Source organism: Prenolepis imparis, unplaced genomic scaffold (assembly GCF_030444845.1).
Source record: "Prenolepis imparis isolate NDT839.2.m4 unplaced genomic scaffold, iyPreImpa1.0 SCAF_3, whole genome shotgun sequence".
NCBI classification, from domain to species: domain Eukaryota; kingdom Metazoa; phylum Arthropoda; class Insecta; order Hymenoptera; family Formicidae; genus Prenolepis; species Prenolepis imparis.
Window position 1 is genome coordinate 7,910,365 of NW_028141161.1, and position 23,988 is coordinate 7,934,352.

At 27.7% G+C, this 23,988-nt stretch overlaps 2 protein-coding genes across 2 annotated transcripts; both read right to left on the bottom strand.

The window, feature by feature from the left end:
- Positions 1–787: 787 nt before the first annotated feature.
- On the bottom strand, positions 788–5,627 carry Npc2b (Niemann-Pick type C-2b). The gene is made up of 3 exons (XM_083033820.1): positions 5,421–5,627; positions 1,751–2,055; positions 788–1,064 (listed from the first exon to the last, which is right to left on the bottom strand). The coding sequence occupies exons 1-3, from the start codon at positions 5,497–5,499 to the stop codon at positions 981–983; spliced, it is 468 nt and encodes a 155-aa protein (XP_082889946.1). The 5' UTR covers positions 5,500–5,627; the 3' UTR covers positions 788–980.
- Positions 5,628–11,794: 6,167 nt separating this feature from the next.
- Positions 11,795–22,395, bottom strand: LOC145934368 (scoloptoxin SSD14). The gene is made up of 11 exons (XM_083034731.1): positions 22,321–22,395; positions 17,589–17,742; positions 17,046–17,170; positions 16,667–16,806; positions 16,257–16,489; positions 15,909–16,069; positions 15,002–15,225; positions 14,149–14,344; positions 13,412–13,577; positions 12,842–12,988; positions 11,795–12,461 (listed from the first exon to the last, which is right to left on the bottom strand). The coding sequence occupies exons 1-11, from the start codon at positions 22,326–22,328 to the stop codon at positions 12,273–12,275; spliced, it is 1,743 nt and encodes a 580-aa protein (XP_082890857.1). The 5' UTR covers positions 22,329–22,395; the 3' UTR covers positions 11,795–12,272.
- Positions 22,396–23,988: the final 1,593 nt, after the last annotated feature.

Sequence of the window (23,988 nt, forward strand, 5' to 3'; positions counted from 1 at the left end):
TATTTCTCTGAAAATAATATTTTCTCGCATTTTCTCTAAGAAGAAAGCAATATAAGAAATAAATTATATTATGATACTTATTCTAATTTATTTATTTCTTATATTGCTTTCTTCTTAGATGATATCTTATATTTATTAAATTATGTTATATGTGTGGTTATGTACAATGTACAATTTCGTTTTTCGGATTAACCTCAGTCGATTATGCTCAATTCGATATTATCCACGATCAAACATACAAGTTCTTTAATTATCTTCGAGCTCTCTGTTGATAAATAATATTCAATATATATATATATGTATATATAATCTCAAAAGTATTTTTTACATATTTTTTATATTTATTTTAACAGCTTGTTTGCTCTCTTGTCAAGTACTAAAGCACTGCCAGTAATTATTATATTTATAATCATTTGTTATACTCTTTAATTGCGAATTATCTAGATAATTATATATAGATTAAAAGTTAATTTAATACTTTTATAATTTAAAAAGTGCGGTGTATGCAAATTAAAATATTCAAACAATATTACTAAAGAAACTTACTCAGGGTATTAACTGATGCTTCGCATGGCTAGTTAATAGCTAGCTCGTAATGGGAATGATAAATATTTAATCGTCAATTATAAACGTAAATGAAAAGTCAATATTTTGGCCTGTAACTTTATCTACGAACGTATATTATGATCGTATTTAATCCCTGCCAATAATTTTATCTCTTAAAAATCTCTCAAAAATCTTGAAAATTAATATAAAAAGAGATAAATTGAATAAGCAAAATAATCGCTTCATCGAATATATAAGTCGTTTATTAAAAATGTTTATATACACATCACAACATCTCGTATTTTACATTGAATGGATTATTTCGCATGCGATCCTGATGCATCGGCGAATTAAATTATGTAAGCTCGAGTCGAGTCGCTACCATGCAAACATGTGACTTTTAATTATAATTTGTCGAAGTCAGCAACGAGAGTTTATTTTGTAATTTTCGCTGGTATCTCGAAACATATAACTCTGTCATTTCCTTCTCGCAATGCGTAATGTACGGTCAGCGCAACCTGTAAGCAGTATTAATAAACATTTATTGCAACGGGGCAAATTAACTAGTTACGAAAGAAACAGATGCATAATCAAACAAAAAAAAAGACTACACGTCAATCATTAAAAGACTCCACGATTTTCCTGGCTTATAATTACATCTCATTAATATTAAGGCTCCTGGGTGCTCACCGCGGCCATATTGGATTGTGACGTCAGAGGCGAGAAAGCACACGCTGAAAATTCTTAGATGCTATTTTTTAATGAAAAGATATTTCGATTAAACAGCACTTAAGATGGCTTTAGCACACTCTTAAAAACCCCCGAAAACTATCCTTTTCCCTTTATAATCAATCAACATCTGTAAAATGATCGAGATATCAGACTTTGACATGCGGAATGACTGTGCATGTGCAAAGACCAGATGGACTGGGCTTCATAATATTACATTTTACAGCTGTTGATTGATTATAAAGGGGAAAGGATAGTTTTCGGGGTTTTTTAAGAGTGTGCTAAAGCCATCTGAAGTGCTGTTTCATCGAAATATTTTTTTATTTCGAAATGGCATCTAAGAAATTTTAACGTGTGTTTTCTCGCCTCTGACGTCACGATTTCGACATGGTCAGAAAGGAGCCAGGAGCCTTAATATAAACGTGCAATTATACACGTGTCTTCTCTTAAATTATAAAAAAGTTTGCAAAATTACCCTGGGATAAAACGCCAATACGGGGAAACTGTTCTTGTAGACGTATTCGACACCTTCTTTTAACGGACACCCGGCTTTGCTGCCATCAGGATTGTAAATATTATCGCAGGCATTCGTTCCATCGACTCCTACGAAGGGCAATGGTACATTGAAAAGAATCGCGTTCACATCATTGACCAAGCTTTCAATAGTTTTGCTAGGTACGAGTTTGATCTCTATCGTAATGGTCGTTCCTTGCTTCAATATGCATGTCGGTTGATCGCAATTGGATACGGTAATCTGCGTAGAATCCTCGAATGGAATTTCTGCAACCATAAAATCACGTTACTATAGATTAATAAATTATTGCAACTTTAATATTTTAATATCTACTACATTTTGTTACATAATGATATACATAATTCACATTATTTTGTTATATACATTATTTGAGTCGTTCGCTCGAAGAACGACTTAAGTCGATTTAAGTTTTTGCAAAAAAAATTGAATTAAAGATTTAACTGTGTGATTTGAGTTATTAATCATTATGTTATTCAGCTTTTATATATTTTAATATACACGTTCCTATTTTGCTGAGTAGCAAAATATTTAATAACTTGAATCATTTAGTTAAATCTTCCATTTTTTTGTGCAAAAACTTAAATCGACTTAAGTCGTTCTTCGAGCGAACGACTCATTCAATGTATGTAACATGTATAATTTTTTTTATTCGTCTGAAATTAAAATAAAAACGCTACACGCGATAAGAAAGTATGCGCATATGTATGTATTTGCAAAAAAAATAAGAGTCCAATGTCAAGAAGAATCTTTTGCAGCTTGAAACGTAGACTACCTTGAAATACTTGATCTCCTTCATCGAGAGATTCAAAGACATCGTGGTGTCAATAAGAACGCGAGAAAGTAATAAATTTTCTTAAATAAGTATCTCTTATTGTTATTTCTTTCGTAGACGAAATCTATTAATTTGAGGATACTCGCGTTACTAAATTTGATGAATTAATTCTAATTTAATGCTAAACTATATATATTTTGAAAAATTTATTGAGCCATAGGAAAAATTAATCATCTTTATCAAATTAATAAATCTACACTGTAAAAAAAAATGTTAACTTGACTAAACCGTTCAACTAAATAATATTTTGTTAACTGAACATATAAAAATATTTAAATTAAATATAACATATTAAATCTAACAAAACGTGTATTTGACTTAAATACTAATATATGTTCAATTAACAAAACAGTAATTTAGTTGAACGGTTTAGTCAAGTTAACAAATTTTTTTTTACAGTATAACTTTGCAAAAAACGAAACATTAAAACCTAATTATTACTGATATTATAAAGGAAACAATTTTTTGCAAATCTCTAGCTAACAAAAAAATTATGAATAAACAAATACATTGAAACGCAATATGTGCTCGCTCTTTATGAATATATACATATATCTGCAATTGAAAGCTAACATTTAAATAATTAGATACAATTGCTCAACAGGAAATGTAATTTTAGATAATAATATAAATACATTAATTCTATAAGTATACTGACATAAATATTTTTTTAATATAATTTTTGTAATAAAATTTTTACAAATATAGTTTTTATAATTTTGCAATTCTTTATAATATATACAATTATAATAATAATTCAATAATTTTCAAAAATTAAAACAGTTTTCGATGTAATTAAAAGCACAATAAATTAGATAAAAAGCAAACACGGTTTATAAAAATATTGCTTAATAAAAAAAACAATATTTTACAAAAAAAAACGCGTGTAGTAAAGTAAGCGCGATATTCAACACGAAATACATTAAAAATGTACGTAAAATCGCAAGTACCAGCAAGCACTATAAAGTTTTTATATGTCTGAGAAACTTCAACTATATACTAACAATATATTCAAATCGTCAGTCTATAATCGCGACGTTCTAAATAGATTTATACACTTTTTGCACATACACGCGCCTTTCCGCTGTTTTTTCGACGGCAAGTCGTTCAAGTATATCGAAGGAAAATATTATCGTTCGAAGATTCATGCAAATAAGATACTGCGGCCAGTGTTTCTAATCCAGTGTTGAAATTCTAACATGTCGGTCATAAATTAACGCTCACGTTAGTATTCCCCGCTCGTCACTTTCACCGCGCGTCAATTATGTTTCTCACAAGTAATTACATAGGTATTAATAATAATGTTAAAGCCCGTTGCCTCGTACCTTCGATAATTAGCAGTCATTAAGCGCATCGTGAATTGATAAAATTATGAGAACACTAATTACAGCACGCATCATGGCCCTCCATACAATCTTCGGCATGCTCATTCGATTTGACTTGCGTGATAATTTACGGTGGTCTCGTCATAATTTAATAATTTAATCATTTCTGCTTAAACAATTTGTCGTACAATCATAGACATTATTTCCGTTGATGCAATTCGTCTCGAAAACAATTTATATAATAGCAAGAGAAAGTTAATAAACCCAGTACAAAAGAAAAATTATAAATTTTGAAAATCATATCGCGTGATGTGAGTTCTTTATTTATAGGATGTTCCTAAATATTTTTGGTCAAATTATTGCAATTTAAGAAAGTGAAGATTGAACTTTAGAAATAGGCTAACGTTCAAATAAAATGGTAAATATAAAATATTATTTGTCATTGTGATCGAAAATACAACCAAAAGATAGCAAAAGATAAATAATTAAATATCAAATAAACAATAAGAAGTATACTTTAAATCTTAAATAAAGATATCTAAATAATATTTATCTAACTGCAGCACACATTATTTTTATATTTTGTTTTCATATATGCTTATCGGTCTTTATCAGTCTTTATCAGTCTTTATATTGTATTATACCTTTGTTCCCGTATTTCCTAATTTTGATAAACATGTTTTATTAGTTTTAGATTATTAACTTATCTTACCAAACTTAATCTTATTTAAAAAATAGAACGTATTCAATTTCTACAAAAGTCTGTGCTTACATTCTTGAAGTGTAAAGGGCACACTGTAATTCGAATTATAACAAAAAATATTTACGCATTTATTTTGGTAAAGCATTGTTTATAAATTAATAAAATACGTTGTATAATTAATAAAATACGTTAATAAATTTTGGCCAAATTTTAGGAATATTCTATATAATAAAATTTCAACGCAATAAATTTGCATCGAGAAAGTTTCACAAAGGCACTCAACAATATCCGCAGATACAAAGAGGCTCCATAATTTTTAATAACGTCAAACGATCATGTCTTTTTTACAACCTTTATATTTATTCTCACGAATATTTTTAATACGAAACACTTTTAACACGAAACTCGGAGAAAAATCTCTCTCGCACAACGTTTGAAATAATATATAATTTCACTATTAATCATTGAATCATTATCTATAAGAATTATTAAACTCCTTTTTTTCTCTCGACCAATTATCTATAAGTTCTCGTTTATTTTATCGCGTTACATCTGACTATATTTTAAAAGAGGCTATATGAAAATTTGTCTCGAGAAATTGAAAGAGATGTGAATATATTATGAACACAGCTCTCTAAAAAACATACGGCAATATGAAAACTTATGTTTCAAATACAGTGTATTAAAAATTGTTATTTGAATAGTCCAACATACTTTTATATATAACGGACGTCGTAGATGATTACATACCAGAGTCGCAATGATTGACCACAGTTGCACCGGCTAATGCGACAAGCGCCGTAAAAACGAGAGCCGTTTTTCTCGACATTCCGGTGAAAGTGTTTCGTCTTGCCTGCTCGGGGAACCTTGTCAGCAGCTGTACCTGCGGGTCCAATCAGACCCAGCTCCGACTCTCGACTGACAACTGTTGCCCGCGAGCACAGGTGCCTATCGACGTCAAACTCCTGCTTAAGTAGATTTTACCGCTTTTAAGGAAGGGGATAACAAAACAAAGTGTCAAAGTCCGCGCGGAAGTATTAGCGTCATAATTTAAAAAACCGTACACGTTTTAGAATTTTTCTTTAAATGGAAAAAATTAATACTTTAAAATGATAGAATTGATATAATGATGATAGATTAATAACTATATAATTATGTACATTAATTCAATTATTGTTCTTTGCATAGAGAAGTTAAAACTAATGCAACCTTTAAAAAATTGTATAACACGTAATATAAATTATCTGAGAAAAAATAATGCATATGTATAATCAAATATAAATATGTATAATTATATATAAAATATGTTTATATATGTTTTTATTTTCTTTATATAATCTCTGATCTTATATAAAAAAAATAATAAGAAAAATAATTTTAAAATATTTGAAAAAATAATTTTTACATTTTATATTTTGTTAGGAAAAATAAAATTGAAAGAACTGAGAAGAAATTGCTCATATATAATTATGTTAAAAAAAGAACAAATTATCCATATATATGGGCAAGTTTTTCTTATTTCTTCAAATTTCACTTTTTCTAAAAGAAATAATACAAAATTTATTCTTGTAATTATTTTTCTTATTATTTGTCCTATTTATAGACATAGATTATATAAGAGAAAAGAAATATATATGAATATATTTTATATGGACTTTTTCCCCGAGCATATTTAAACATGTTACATACATATGTCGCATTAGCCGGTGCAACTGTGGTCAATCATTGCCACTCTGGTATGTAATCATCTACGACGTCTGTTATATATATATATATATATATATATACGTTTTTGTCCACAGAGATAAATAATATTCTATTTAAAACGAGTAAATAGCAGTTGCTAACTTTAATCTCTTCTTTCTTTTTCTCAAAATATTATTTTTGAATTAATATAAATTATAAAATACTCAGTGTGATACGAGCATTATATAAAGATTAAATAAATTAAATTATGCATATTAAATTGTAATATTTGCGTTTGATTTTTATCAAACTTTTCCAATACTTGTGAGATAAAGATAGTTGAGCAAATTACAGCTTAAAAAATTGCCAAGCGCGAAGTTAAGTAATTTTAATGATTATATTATTTAATTTGCACCAAAGAGAATAGCAGATTAAGTAAATGATGAAGCAAGTGAAGAAAAAGACTATGATCTTTTTTTTATATATCTTAGTCAGCATTGTCAACAAATCAGTTATCAAGGTAGCAAGATATTTAAATTATTATGACTTATTACACTTGTTTACAAAATGCTTGAAACCAAATAAATTATCTTCATATTCAGGGACCCGGACCGAACCGGAACCAAAACCGAAAACCGTTCCATAATCGTATTTTTAGTAGAACCGAAACCGTAAATCGTATTGAAATTCTATTAAATTTATAACACCAGAACCATAACCGGACCGTTAAATTACTTTCGGTTTACGGTTCTTTTCGATATTTTTTTCTACTTTTGCGCAAATGACGGAAATGTCATGATAACTGCCTGCTTAAAGTGCAGTACAATTAAAAATAAATTATTTTTTAAATGTTCTGAAATACATGTATTATCGCAATAACGATAGCTGTGAGGATAGTATGGTTTTACACAGAGTCTTCAAAATGGAAACGCTAAAATATTTCGTAAACAATGCATATTAGAAAAAAATGTTTCAAACAAGGTCAACTTAATTTTTTTAAATGGAACCATATTCTTATATATAACTCAATTATAGTGTTTTGCAAAGCTCTCGAGATAATAAGCTACAAGAATATGCAATGGGGGGTTCCATTTAAAAAAATTAAGTTGACCTTGACCTTGTTTGAAACATTTTTTTCTAATATGCATTGTTTACGAAATATTTTAGCGTTTCCAGACTTTTTGAAGACCCTGTATATACCTTGTTTGAAACATTTTTTTCTAATATGCATTGTTTACGAAATATTTTAGCGTTTCCATTTTGAAGACTCTGTGTAAAAACATACTATCCTCACAGCTATCGTTATTGCGATAATACATGTATTTCAGAACATTTAAAAAATAATTTATTTTTAATTGTACTGCACTTTAAGCAGGCAGTTATCATGACATTTCCGTCATTTGCGCAAAAGTAGAAAAAAATATCGAAAAGAACCGTAAAATGTATATATGTATATATATAATATAGATACATATATATATTTTTATATATAATATAAAGTGTTGTTTATTTATGTCATAAAAATTAATAATTGTTTAAAGTAAATATAATTTAGAAATTAATTTAATTAGAAAAACGAAAAGTAAAAATTTTAAAAACCGGAACTGTAACCGAAAAAAATCGTAATTTAAACAGTTTCGATTTCCTGTATTTATCAAAAAACCGAAACTGGAACCGGAACAGTTATTAAATATTTTATTAAACCGTAACCGAAACCGAACCCTAATTTTGTTTCGGTCCGGATCCCTGTTCATATTTCCATATTTTTTATCAAATGGCTTTTGGCATAATTTTAACTATTAAATATTATTAAAATACTTGTTTAAAAATTATATATAATAGAAAACATATATGGATATACATATATAAACACACACACATGATACAAATATATTTATTTAAAAATTTTTAAATACTATAATATTTTTTTTTAAGAATCAAAACTATTATTTCGTTTGTATTAGCATTTAAAAATTAAGATCAGTGTATCTGTTCTAGGATTAATTATATAAATACCCATGATAAATAACTCGACAATTTTCACAAATACGCATGAAAGTTCCATGCTTTATTCGGAACTCACAATGGTCGCTTCTCATAACGTGTTTGACTCCTTTTTTTTCTCTCTTCATTTCGTTTACCTTGGCACAACAAAACGGAAATGAAACGGACCACCATGGTCACAAGAACAAAGCATCGGAAATTAAGAATCTCTGCCCACCACCTCATCCTTTTCCTTCTCTGTTTCTCTCTTTCCTCCCCCTCTCTTTTTCTCTCTTTTTAAAAATAAATCTTATTTTCAAACGGGAATCTTGATTAATGATCGTAAATTGTACACTTCTGAAATCATTATAGTTACGTCAACATCATATCGGACGATGTATTTCGTCGAAATTTGACACTCATACAAAGCAGAAGAAACGTGCAAATCGCACGATCGTACGTCCAGATTTTACGTTTAATCAATGGCAGCAGCCTCTTTCTGTCCTTGATATTGACGTATAATGAAAATAAGCGTAATCGGAATTTCCAAGCGTGCGCGGTCAGGAGCAGTTCCAGTCGTGGTTATTTTATTTATACTTTGTTCACTCGTGACATTACCATGTCAAAGTACACATTGACTTTGTAATGTCTCCATTCTTGGAAAATTGCATCGCGCTAGATACAATAATATCGAATATGTAAATTCAATCCCGTGCGGTTTGATGACTAATAAAATGCATTTTCTCGACCTGATAGAAATGGACCTCTTCTATCGTTCCGATGATCTAATAAAATATCGTTCTGATTTGCGATCGTTGTGTTTTGTATAATATACATGTGTCACGAAAAATTGAATTAATATTAGTTCATACGAGATGCCACGAATTACTACGTCAAACTAGCAGAAAATGATGAGCCAGAATAGTTACGAAATCTTTTTGAAATCATTCTTGCATGAAAATAAACACGTTCTTCCACTTTGTCGATTACAAGTTAATAAATATATAATGTTTGTTCTTGTTCTTTTTAATCTTTATAACTGTAATTTTTTTAATCTTTAAAAGTATTATAAAATGTGTCTTGTTTGAAGAAAGAACATTTTAAAAGAAATTTTCGCTTAAAGTATATCATTTTCTAATCGCTCTTTAAATTGCTTTCATTGTGAAAGAACAATAGCAGATTAAATGTGTTGGCTGCATATTAAAATGATAAGTGCATTACATGTTACATGTTACGAATGAAAAAAATTCGATTTGTTTACATTCTATTTTATGATAATGAAGGCGGAAAAAATATCAGTTTTTAATACGCGGATATTAATGACGAAGGTCATGTTTATATTAACGGAAAGAGATATTCTATATTCGACACGTACAGCGATGATTAAGGTAGAAACTTGAAAGGAATATTAATTACTAAAGCAGTAGTAACCTTAAAAGAAAATTGCTAACAACACCTTTTACTGATCTGGAGTGTCTTATCACACGCACATGCTTAGAAAAATCGTTATATTTCACGAATAATTTTATAACCACAAAAAAATTTTTTTTTTTTTTTGCACATAGTTATAAGATATTTTTGCTTATCAGGATAAATAATTGACTTATGATAATTTTGACATTTTTAGATAAAAATTCTAATTATATAATTTCGATAAATATATAGAATACAATTTAATACTAGTTTTAATTAAATATAAATAATAAAAATTCTTTAAAAAGTAAAAAAGAAAAATAAGAAGTTGTGTAATTAAGAATTTCTGTCAGAATATATAAATTTCATATTCAGAAATTATAAATCACATAACTTTTTTATTTTTTAATACTAAAGAATTTTTATTATTTATATTAGCATTAAATTGAATTCTCTATATATTTATCGAAATAATATAATCAAAATTTCTATCTAAAAGTGTCAAAATTATCAAGTCTATTATTTATCCTGACAAGCTATTATAACAATTTATATTTAACTGTAACATAAAATTTAAATTTAAATTGTCTGCTATTTCAAATTGTGCAATATTGTCAGCATAATTTCACGAATATATCACTGCGTGTATATGCATAATTATGGAAATGTTAATTATAAAAAAGACAAACTCAAGAAATACTAATATCAATGATTTGTCGTATAATTATTCCTATTTTGCACATGCTTATTAATATGACATATGATTTAAATTGCCAACATATTTTATCATAACACATTATAATTAGATTTTTACTTCACTTTTTATTATTTTTTAATTTAAAAAAATAATCTCTAAAAAATTAAGAATATATAAAAGAATATATATAAATCATAAATTTAAATGGAGAATTTTTAAACACACACACACACACGCTATTTTCACGCTATTTTAAATTATTATGCTATCTGAATATTTTTATTTATTGGCTTATTACGTTATGGATGCACATATGGAAGTGATAATGCGGTTAATTGAAAAATTATTATAATTATTAAGAATACATAACCGATATAGGATCTTACGTTACAAGTATCTTATCAGTTACAAGTGTATCGCTTATTAATAAGTATATTTGCAAAAGACGGAAATACATAATACAAACATAGACAAGTTTTTATTTTCGTACATTAAAATCATGCATGAAACATTATGAAATATGTACAAATGTCATGAGTTATAAACGAGAAGCATCTCATAAAAAAATACTAATATACAATTCATACATATTGCTTTTAAGTATTTGTAGCCAATATTTAAAAGAAAATTACATTGTATATACTGATTCGATTATTTATCGTATAGGTATAAATATAAATGCGTGAAATTGAAATCTAATAATAATTAAAAGAAAAATATATAAAAAATGTTTGCGCACACATTGAATCGGCACGATATACATTGCATCAATGGATTGCTCAAAATTATAAATTTATTATTTATGATTCTCGCTTTGATGTGTAAAGATATCTTAAAATTATAATTCTAAAAATAGGAATCTGTGCTATTTTTTTATTTAAGGGGGGAACCTGGTTTATAGGAGGCTGAAAAATACATAATTTTTAGAATTTTTTTTCTCAGCTAAAATAAAACCAATTAATTCCAAATTTTAGGCACAGTTTATTATACATTTAAATTATGTAAAATAATTTTTTTATTAAAAAATATTGAAGTTTTATTTAAAAAATAAAGCTATATTGATAGCGCCGCCCATTTTTCACTGTGTACAACCTAGCGATCGTAATTTTTGTCTGAAACAAAAAAACCAATTCATTTCTTTAATGTTATATTATTACCTTCTATTTAAACTAAAATATTTTTGAGAAAAGTTAAATTAGATTATTTTTTTTTTGTAAAGAAAAGTCGCAATTTTTTCGTGAAAATTGTAACTTCTTTCTTTAAAGTTGTAAAAGTTTTTCAATTTTTTTAGTTTAAATAGAAGGTAATAATATAACATTAAAGAAATGAATTGGTTTTTTTGTTTCAGACAAAAATTACGATCGCTAGGTTGTACATAGTGAAAAAAGGGCGCTATCAATATAGCTTTATTTTTTAAATAAAACTTTAATATTTTTTAATAAAAAAATTATTTTACATAATTTAAATGTATAATAAACTGTGCCTAAAATTTGGAATTAATTGGTTTTATTTTAGCTGAGAAAATAAATTCTAAAAATTATGTATTTTTCAGCCTCCTAAACCAGGTTCCCCCCTTAAGAATAGTTTAATCATGTATTATCTACTTGCGGTCGACTTTGTCAATTTCAAAAAATTGTACTATTTTATTTTTTGAAATAGGACTCATATAACAATGAAGAATCTATGTTATACAAAACGTAATAATAAAAATGATATAAAAAGCCACTTACAATTGCTAATAGCAATTGAAATATTACGACAGCACATAAAAACATCTGGTGTTATAAAGTCTGCATCCGCATTAATAATACTAAATAATCTCTTTATAAGCCTGCTATGCTTCCTTGTCGACGGTAATCTGAATTCGCGGTTATAAGTCCATTTTCTTTAGCTACTGCCGTGATCGCACTGCCAATTCCAGAAAAAGTAGTGATATTGTGTCCGATCTTGCTCAAATAATTTAATGTGGTTGGACAAAAATCTTTCTCGTTCTGGACATTCATTGGCAACAACTGTAATTTTTCAATAATAATTAATTTTACATTAATTTATTTTACTTTAATTTTTAATTATTAATTTTACTTTAATTAATTTTACAAATATAACTTTAACAAAATTAATAACTTTAACAGAATTTTTGAAGTATTATTATTATTTAATAAATATTTAATATCAAAACTTAAGAAAATGTGAAAAATTATAAATTTTGAACAAACAATTATTTCAGTGAGAAATAACAGTCTGTTCATCAAACTGTTATTAAAATCAGTGCAAAAAATTAAGCTTTATGGAATTAAAAATCATTTTGCTTATAATATAAGACGAATTTGATTTTCAATCAGAGAAAAATGATTTTTGGTTTTATTGAGATACTTATACTAGTCGAACTCACTTGATGATGAAGTCTACGCGCATCAATCGCTTCTTTTATGTTGTAATTGGACCAAAGATGTAGGACCATACTAATTGCCACGCCGCTTGTAATCTTGGTGCCACCGGCAGCGCCTATCACTAATCTCACTTTGTTATTTTGATCGACCTGAAATCGCATAATGAGCTTAATTTAGCCATCTAAAATAACTCTTACGCATTCCTACCTCTTGTAAATCATAAAAGAAGCTCTTATAGAGAAGAGATCTACTCGAATTTCTATTTAATCTATCAAGTTGCGCGAGAAACATTAGCGAGATTTCAAGCAGCGACAGCTGCTTGTTCAAGAATAGTTCTTAATGATCGCGTGCATTGCGAATTGCAATTATATCATTGTGCCGAGCAATTCTCAGAATCGATGAGCACTACATACTTATATCGCGATCGTTAATCTCATCTCAAGTATTATGACAGATCTTCACGCGATAGAAAAAAACACGTGCATTAAAAGCATCCATTTTTTCATCCGCGAATTTTTTCTCGAATTTCAAGCTCTTGATAAATATATTAAACGTTCGCCAAAATGGCTTACCACTATAGTCGGGCACATCGAACTCAGGGGCCGTTTGCCAGGTCGGATAAAATTCGCCGGTGACGGCGGAAGTCCGAAACCGTTGGTTATATTGGGTGAACTAAAGTCGTCCATCTCGTCATTAAATATTATACCGGTGGATTCTGAACGTATCATTGCGCCGAACCTATTAAATAAAGATGCTTATAAAGTGATAAAATACTGCACGTTATATTCCGCAGGATTATTGTAAGAGTCTCTCTTTCCAAGCCTCTGAATTGTTCCATTTATAAAATGGATATAAACTGCAAACATAAATGTGTACCCATGTCGGAAGCGAAGCCATTCAATCGATATCTTTCTCTCGATTTTTAAAATGTCTCTATATCAAATCTCTATAATCCATAGCTAAGCCGTAGATATAAGATGCACATATTGCACTCATATTTTTACAAAACTGTCAAAGACAATTAAAATTGAACAGCTGATTTTCTTCTATCATACAATTAAAATAAGAATATATATATATATATATTTTTTTTTTTAATTTGTTTATACATATATTCTTATTTTAATACATGCATGTTTGTACGTAATATCTATTTTACTAAAAAATAAAGTTACATAAAACGACATTATTAATTTATAACTTGACATAGATAGTTTTGCAAATAATTTAATATAAATGTATCATTTTAATCGCGAATTAATTTGCAATGCAAGTATTACATCGCTTGCAAATAATTTACAATACTTACACTTGATTAATGGTCGATGTAGCGGAGACAGCGGAGCCGTCAGGAGCAAGAACGGAAACGTGCGCGGTTCCTGAATCCACGGTTGTCTCAGTAACAGCGCCATATTCCTCTGGATCTTGGCTCGTACGGTTGTCCTTTATCCTTTCCTTTATTATTTCCGCATAATCGTTGGATGTTAAATTAGCGAGGAGCGAGTCTACAAAGAAATAATTCCACTGCAATTCGAGCGCTCACTCGATTGATAGAGTTCCAGTGAATTTCAAATCCAAGAAAGTCGCAGAGAAATTCAGATTCGTTTCGAATACTGGTCTCCGATAAATATACATTACGTGATAAGACACGAACTGACAGTCATTAGGGAAATAATTTGACGCAGCATTTATATATCCGAAGACAAACGTGCTGAATCGCTAATACGATATGTGTATATAAATTAACGCGAACGTACAAGGAGTTATTTTTGTGTCTCTTTTTGCTCAATTAATTATCATGTATGTGTTATACAATTATTATCATATATCAGTCAGTATATAAAGAAAAATTTTGGTTTATAATATAAATGATCTTATAAAAATAGTTGGATTATATGCGAATGCAATAGTTTCTATTAATAGAAATAGATCATTAATAATCATTAATCTATTTCTAATAATAATCATTATTCTTGATGATCTCATAATTACATTGTAATTAAGCAAATTATTTTCAATGCAATTATTGTGACAACTACATCTCTGTCTCATTAATGAACTTTAATATTATTTTTTCATGTCTGATTTGTAAGATACGTAATCGTGTCATTTTAAGATGTCCGGTGTATTTTATATAATTATGCATCTCTGTGTAATCTCACCTATGCCATCAACAAAAGCGGAATCCCCCAACTCGGTTCTTCTTGCATAAGCCCACTTGAAGGTCTCCACTATACGTTGCCATATTATATTCTCATTATTGGCCGGTAGTACTCGGCGAAGAATGTTCATTATGAACACCAAAATTGCACCCGAACCCGGCGGTGGGGCACTGTAGATCGTCAGATTCCCCATTTTCAATGAGATCGGCTTTCTCCACACGGCTCTGATAAAAATAAAAAATTTCCATTATCGATACATGTCGCCATATGACTTTTACACCCCCTCTCAAAGCCTTAAATCGGGTGATTACATCTACATGGTCGACAAATTCATTAATAATACGAGAGTAGAGCAAAATCAATCAGTGAGAAAAGAATTTAATTTTTTCTATTTACAATAATTGATTTCTATTGAAGTTGAATATTTTTTCATTGTTATGATATCTCATCAACGATATCAAACCGGCTTTTATATATTTTTATCGGCCTTAACTCCACCGGCTGCAAATAATAGTATTCGATATTATTTCAATCAACAAATGGATGTGTTTATACACGTTTAATTAATCAATTTGTTAACATTGAATTACAATATAAAACTCGTTGTTTTAGTTCAGATATTCCGCTCGCGAATAATTATTTTAGCCGTTTTTATTCGCGAAATACACGATTTCCATTATTATTATCATCGCTGCAGTCTTTATTTACCATCGTACGTTCTTTACGTTCTATCGTAAAACTTTAACTGCGTAGAAACATAGTCATAAATTTGTAATTATTTTTTATTTATCTTTTTTATATATATATATATATATATATATATATATAGCAGGTTTCGCGCAATTTTTTAAGATAAATATCCTTGAAAGTCGAAAAGATTCCAACTCTCAAAATAATAAACGCTCACCTGTACTCTTCGAAATCTTGTCTCGTAATTATCCCTTTAAATGTTTTAATCTCCTCGATTAAATTATCAGTAAGACTACCATTGTAAAATATATCGATACCATGCTGCGCTATTAGTTTCAAAGTCTTAGCCAATTGCGGTCTTTTTATTCTGTCACCTGCCTGCACATAAATATAAGATTTCGATGTTATTTTTCATAGTTTTTCCCTCATAGAATATATATCAGAGGAGAATCAAGTTTTTATTCATACACAGGATAAAAACAGTTTTAATAAAATAAATAATAAAAAAAAAAAGAATTCTATAGAAATACAAATAAAAAATATATATATAAAAGATTCTACTCACGGTCCACACTTTACCAGTAGCAGGATTTATGAGTATTTCCGCCAAACTGCTCTCATTCTTTATCATAAGTTCATATTTCACTAAATACGTGGCAAGATAGTCATTGATTTGAGATCCAGTTTCGCACAATTTAATCACAGGCTCGAATAATACAGACCACGGTAGCCTCCCGTATTTTTTGTGCGCCTCCCAATAGCCCATAAGTTCACCTGGGACAGCAACTGCCAGTCCACCTGTTCGATAGCACGCACTTTATTTCGAAATCCATTGTTATGCACAAACAAAAATAGTGCATAAATTTACAATTAATTGTTGCGATATAATAATTGTTGTTTGACAATTTTTACAAGCGGCTTTGACGTAAGCGTATAAATATCGAGAAATATTATAATGTGAAAAAGATCTTTTACCATACATAGCTAGATGAGCATTGCCATCGAACATATCCTCCGTCGCAGCCATCGGGGCAGTCTCTCTCGCATCCAGATAATCCGCCGTTTTGCTTTTCGCGTCCCATATTGTCATAAAAAATCCACCCCCCAGTCCCATACTGCAAATGAAAACGTACTGATATATATTCAATATATATATATTTTCTTTGCTCGCAAAAAATTATATATTATTTTAATTATATAATTTAATAATTTTAATTAATATATTAATTAAAATATATATATATATATAAATTATATACATTATAAAATAATTATAATTAATCAAGATTTATTAAAGTATAATAGATTAGCATATGAAATAGATTTAGTAAAAACAAAGAAAATTGTGCAATACCTATGCAAGGATGCAACGCCTTCGCAAAGAAGCGCTCCTATCGCAGCATCCACTGCTGAACCGTTTTTAGCTAAGATATCGGCACTAATTGTTGCACATTCCTGATTGTGTGTCGCCACAGCACCCTGTTTATAGAAAGCTTCAATAATTCAATAATTGTGAAAAATTTCAAGAATTATCTATCACGCTTTACTTTACGTTTTTCTCAAGCTAGTCGAATATTTGTGAGAAAATAATAAATCGAACAAAATAGTTATTCTCCAATAATAATATATTTTTTCAGAACAAATATTTTTATCACTTATTGTTATCTATAAAATTAAATTTTGCAATGTATAACTAATATTATTGACAATATGCAGAAATGTTATTCGAAAAGCCTCCTCCTTTTCAAATTTCAGAAAAATAAATAACTATATTTGAAAATATGTTTTTTTTTTCTTTTGTTTAGTCAAATGTTTCAATTAACGTTCAAATCACGTTTTTAATTTTTAATTACACACATGTTGCAATAAATTAAATTAATTGATCAATAAATATTACCTTCGTATATTGACCCATCTCGGAGGAACTGACGAATTTTGAGCCGCATTTGACATTTGAGTTTCGCGTCATAAAAATTACCATTATTGCCACTAAAATGGCCACAAGTACGACCGTGGTCACGCCGAATATAACCAACTTTTTCCTTTTGACTCTGCACAAAACATGTAAAAATTAAACGTTAAAAATTAAATTTTTTTACAATTTATTCTCTCGACGATGGAAAATTAATCGGAATTGTTGCGGTTGTTTCATGAAAATTCGCGATTGAGTATTGCGACAATCACCAGCAGAACCGACCATGTGTGACGTGCATTCTTTAATTGTAGATATTGCAAACTTAATCGAAACTCGCGCACGCGTGTGTATATGTGTGTATACGTATATGTGTGTGCCGATATTCAATATATAATAAAAGATTTTTATTTGACATTGCTTCTCGTTATATATGCGTGAATTAATAATATCCAGTTAGACAATAAAAAAAGAAACTAATCTACATATATTAATAAAATTGTGTTATGTGTACACTGAGAGAATTTTCTCTTAGAATTTATCCTGAAAATCATGGTAATCGTGGGACAATATGGTATGGAAATTTTATGAGAATTTTTCTGATTAATATTTATCGCAATAAAATATAAAATATGTTTGATTAATTTTATTATTCAATTTAGTAAAATTAATCAAACATGTTTTATATTTTATTCTGATAGATTTTCAGAAATTCTAAAAGAAAATTCTCTCAGTGTGGAATAATATGGAAAGAATTTTATGAAAATTTCTCTGATTAATATTTATCACATTAAAAATAATAATATCTATCATAATAAAATATAAAATATATTTGATTAATTTTACTGCAGTTTAATAAAATTAGTCAAACATATTTTATATTTTATTATGATAGATATTATTATTTTTATTGTGATAAATATTAATCAAAGAAATTCTCATAAAATTCTTTCCATACCATATTGTCCCACGATTACCATGATTTTCAGGGTAAATTCTAAGAGAAAATTCTCTCTGCGTATGTACGCTAACACTAATATGCATTTTCTTCTTTTGAAAAAAGGATGCATCATCGCGATATACATCGTTTTATTATCGTGATTGATAAAAGAGATCAGCTATAATACAGTAACCGTATAACCGTATAATAAAAGTCAGTGATGCTTGAAACTTCTACCGGTGCAGATCTCGTGACCGTGATTACGCGCTGACGATTTGCCGTGACCGCGTTTACATCTGCGTCACTGTTATTTCTAATAGTGACAGTAAAATATAATTATAATAGCATGATGAGGAGAACAATTTTACATTGTGTTCAATAAGGTACAGAACTGTAGGTTCTTTTTACAGTATAAAATAATTTCACATGGTGTACAATATATATTTTATATATTTTATATATTTTTTATGTATTTTATATATAGATATATATATGTGTATATGTATATATTTATATTGTGTAACATGTGAAATTATTTTATACTATACAGGGTATCCAATTTTAATCTATCACCTCGTAATTTTGCAGGGAGCAGTCATAGAGAAAAATGTTTCGTACAAGTTTTTTGACTTTGAGGGAGACATAAGATAAAAAAAACTTTTGTACGAAACTTTTTTCTCTACGATCGCTTCCTGCAAAGTTACGAGGAGTGATAGATTAAAATTGAACACTATGTATATGTATACATATATATGTACATAGCATTAATTTTGTAAATAATTAAAATTCGAACAAAACGTAATCATATAAATCACGATAAAGTGAATAATTGCTAAAGATATATGATAATTGTGGCGATTATTTGCGAACGCAAATTAAAAATTACTTTATAACTCATTTCAGAATTAACATGACATTGATGATCGATAAGAGTCATAATTTATCTAAGAATCTATATAAAAAAAGAAATTATATATGTATCGCGAGAGAGAGATTGTAAGTTATATTAATGCCACCTTTATTGCCGGTGTTGATTCAAGAACATGGTCCAGTTATCATCATTGTATAATCGAAGCCGTACATGCGCATAAGACATTTACTATAAGAGAAGAGATACGTTGAAAGATTGCGTAACACACATGTGTACTTCATTCAATACATTCATAGCTCACAAGCAAAGCATCGAGCTATGTTTTTTCAAAATTGTATTTTTATTAATTTTATTAATTTCACTTATGATGTAAAACACGAGATGAGAAAGACAAAAAAACGCATTTGTATATAATCAATAAAAATTATCATAATCAATTAAATTTCGCAATCAATAATTCAGTCTACGAGATTTGATTAAATTTATATATGTCTGCACATGATATTTAATCTGCGCATTTTCTTTATTGTACATATAAATAATCAATTATTCAGTAAAGATATGCATATACACACATGCGCACGCACGCGATAACACATATTGTTAAATATATTGTTAAAGGCACTTTATCTCTGCTTGTCGATTCTAATCATATAAACGTACAATAAAGATATGATGCAGGCGAATTAATGCAATAGATGTGTTTCGTGCAGATAAGGAGATCCTCTGATTTTATCAATCACAATTTCTTAAGTGCGAATTAAATATCTTTAGTCATCTTTAATCATTGTTATCGAACAATGCTAACCTTCTGAAGTAGAATTGTTCTTTTAGATAAGTGGTTTGTAAAAGTATTTATCGAAATATCGAAGATGAAGAATGTCGCATTAAGAATGCATTATTAAGGAAATTTTTAATAGAAAAACATTCCGCGTTTTTTCACAACTCAAACCTTTTTATTATGTGCTTGTGACTTTGAATGCTTTGCGCAATTACAGATGTCTGGCTAATTACAAATGTAAAATCTTCAGTCGTATATAACATGATTCATTCATTTCATTATTGTGTCATATTTCAACTGATATATTTTAGATAAGAAGATAATAAATCAAAAATTAATTATAAATATTATTATTTTTATATCTAATATTTATATATATATATATATATATATAAATTATTATAAAAAATTATTAAAATATACAAATTATATTATTAATTATATTATTATAATTTTCCTTAATAATATTTTTAACAATATATTTTTATTTAGATTAATATTATTAATTTAATATTAATATATATAATTAATATATTAATATAAATATATTAAAGTATATATATTAATATAAATATATTATTTAAAAAATGTTTAAGGATTTTCTTGAAAATATATTCTTCCTTTAAACTTTGAATTATTTTTGGATTCATTCTTGACACAAAGATATACTTATTGCGATAGCACTATGCAAATAAATTGCGAATGAATAATGCACAACATACAAATACATTATAAATGTTACTTTATCTATAGCTAGCCGTTAACTGTAAAGCTGGTTATATTTGAATAAGCATTGTTGTATACAAAACGTAATACTGCCGGAACAGTACAAAATTAAATGGCGCTTTCAGTGAAAATATTTCTTTCAACATTTTTCTTTCATTCTATCTAATTTAAGATATTGCAATAAATAATTTGTTCGTATTTACGCGCACGTGATGATGACGTTATACAATAGATACATGCGATGGTGTGGCATACAGCGCCTTAATTGTACGCGATTAAACTGTTGCTAATCACTCAATAGATTAGTGCACACAATGTCTTACGTCTATGTCTTTCATCCCCTGTTACACAATATTTCTCTTTCTACAGAAGATTATCATTTATTTCTTTCAACTTTTTGAAAAAAAAAATAGCTATCATAATAAAAGTTATTCTTTTGAAATGGTATATTAAGAAAATCATTTTTATCGTTTTTCAAATTAAATTTTTATTTGATTTACGATGATCCTTGACACTTGAAGAATAAATTATAAATTTCGCGTACAATTAAATAAATAAATTATTTTTGTTTATTTTAATTATTCGATTAACGAATTTATTCGTCTAAATTAAGATATTCTTCCAATTATCCAGATAAAAATGATAAACATTGCTAGAGGTAAAATGGAATATATATTTGCATGAAACCTTTGATAATCATAACATAGACACACTATGAGAGATAGCTTTACTTATATAATATTTACAAAGAGACAAGTATACGTTTTGGCTTCTTCAAGGCAAATGTAATATTATGTAAATATTTGACGTGAGGAAAGACTATTTTTAAAATTCCCGCATATCGTCAGCTTTATCAAGTCAATTTAGCGTTATCACATTGTCTTTGGTACGTTCACGAATGTTTAGCATGTTTACGAAAATTCCATCCCAAATATTTTACACGTTATTTTATTTCTAAAATATATCAATTGGCAAATACAGTAATTAAATTAAATACAATATAATCATATATTCGATAAATGTGTTATAAAATAAATAACAAACGAATCATGTTATAAAGGACAAACTTGTCAAGCACATTTTCAAGTAAATCACAAGTATCTTCATATCGATATATCGACGACACTCTGTTTTAGCATTTCACAATTTTGACAAATTATACAAATCTCTGGCAGAATTAATTTCAATTAACACTTATGCGAAAATAATCTTTCACATAGCTATGCCTTCACATGGGATATGTCGCACGTTAAAATCTAAATCTTTTTTTTTTTTTTTTATATATAAATCAAGCAGCATTTGAATAGTATCGAATTGCGAAAAAATGATGACCTCAGTCAAGCATTTTGCTTGCTGCATGCACCTTCGTGGAATGATAAAAAGGAAAGTATATACCGACCCGATCATGTTGCACAAGCGAATGTAACACAGCACGAGCGCGACCAGCCTTGACTAAACGTTTCTCTAAGCCGGCCGTTTCTTTTATAAGAGTAACGATATCGTTTCTGCCTATTCATCCCCACTCATTCGTTTAAAATTCTGAAAGCCGAAACATTTATAATTATTTAAGAATAAATATGTAATAATATGATGAAATAAAAACATCACAGTGACTGTTGTAAAGCATATATATACTGAGATAACATAATCTTGATATAAAGTAAAAGAGAATTAAGATAGAAATAAAAGATAATTAAATTAATGTTTATTGATATTTCGAAATTTTCATATACGTTTAATTATAACGTTAAATTATAATTTATGTTTATATTCTTTTATTTTTCTGGCACACGTTTTCCATTCTTGTTGAAAAAAAGTTTTCCTCTCTCACATAACATATTTCATTAAAAATTAAGAAACTTTTTTGAAAATTAATGCCAATCGACTTTTTGGAAAATTAATGTCAATCGAATTTTATTAAAAATTAAGAAACTTTTTTGTAAATTAATGCCAATCGACTCGGAAGCGAAACATGATTTTACAGTTGTATTCTTGTGATTTGTGTGAGAAAATACATTATAAATATGACTATTTCATTTTTATTTTATTTTTATTAAATTTTCATATATTATTAGTGAAATAAATTAACTCCCAACATAATAAATGAAATACAATTAATGTTAGAATCAAAATTAAAAGAAATAAAGGATCTGTTTACAACAACCAATATACAATGGATAATATTATAACTTAAATAATTTTGCAGTTTTATTAATTCAATAGAAAATATATTTTATTTTACATAGAAATGTTTGTATTTATTTGTACAATTTGTATTTTCCAGCATCTCGAAATTTGTAATGGATTTTTCCTCAAACGTAAGAATGTCGAAAGATTATGCCATACATAGCAGAAAATGAATGAATTATAGGAAAGTAAAAAAACGCTTGCTGATAATTCCAATTACTTATTCAACAGCAACACTTTTTTTATTAAAAAATATGTTTATATGCATGGATTATCTTGTTTCTACTTAACTATGAATATTGTTTATTAATTACGAATGCCATATATTGCTTATACAATCTTTCAGAGAATAATACACATCATAACAAAGTAAATAATGCATATGCAGCAATAATAATTTAAATACAAAATAAATGTGTGTGAAATTATAAATTTAAAAAAATATATTATCATAAAAGGAGCATAGCAATAAATCATATAAAAATTAAAATAATAGAATATTAGATCTAAATACTAAAAAAATCAAAAATATGTTTAAGATATTTCAGCTATGTATTTAGGACTAAATGTGTGTGTATAAAACATATTTTATAAATAATAATTAGTAATATAAAAAGATTCTATATGACTTCTATTTTTACAATTTTGAATAAATAAATAGCTTTCTAAATTTTTTAAAATTAATTAAAAGAATAATTAAATAAAGAGAAAACGATTTAAAATATTAATATACAATATATATGCAACTACAATTATATATGAGATTAATTAAGTATAATTTATATAATTTAATACAATTTAATACAATTTAATACAATTTAATAAAACTATATTATATATACGCATATATTATATATCCTTAAGGATATAATTATTATTT

What these genes read in the sequence shown, in the direction of transcription:
- LOC145934368 (XM_083034731.1), bottom strand. An exon ending in AGATGGGTCAATATACGAAG is followed by an intron (nt 17,171 to 17,588) that starts GTAATATTTATT and finishes TTCTATAAACAG; the next exon opens with GGTGCTGTGGCGACACACAA. An exon ending in TGCTCATCTAGCTATGTATG is followed by an intron (nt 16,490 to 16,666) that starts GTAAAAGATCTT and finishes GCTATCGAACAG; the next exon opens with GTGGACTGGCAGTTGCTGTC.
- Npc2b (XM_083033820.1), bottom strand. Translation starts at nt 5,499, where the DNA reads ATGTCGAGAAAAACGGCTCTCGTTTTTACGGCGCTTGTCGCATTAGCC. An exon ending in GGTCAATCATTGCGACTCTG is followed by an intron (nt 2,056 to 5,420) that starts GTATGTAATCAT and finishes TTATGGTTGCAG; the next exon opens with AAATTCCATTCGAGGATTCT. An exon ending in TATTGGCGTTTTATCCCAGG is followed by an intron (nt 1,065 to 1,750) that starts GTAATTTTGCAA and finishes TACTGCTTACAG; the next exon opens with GTTGCGCTGACCGTACATTA.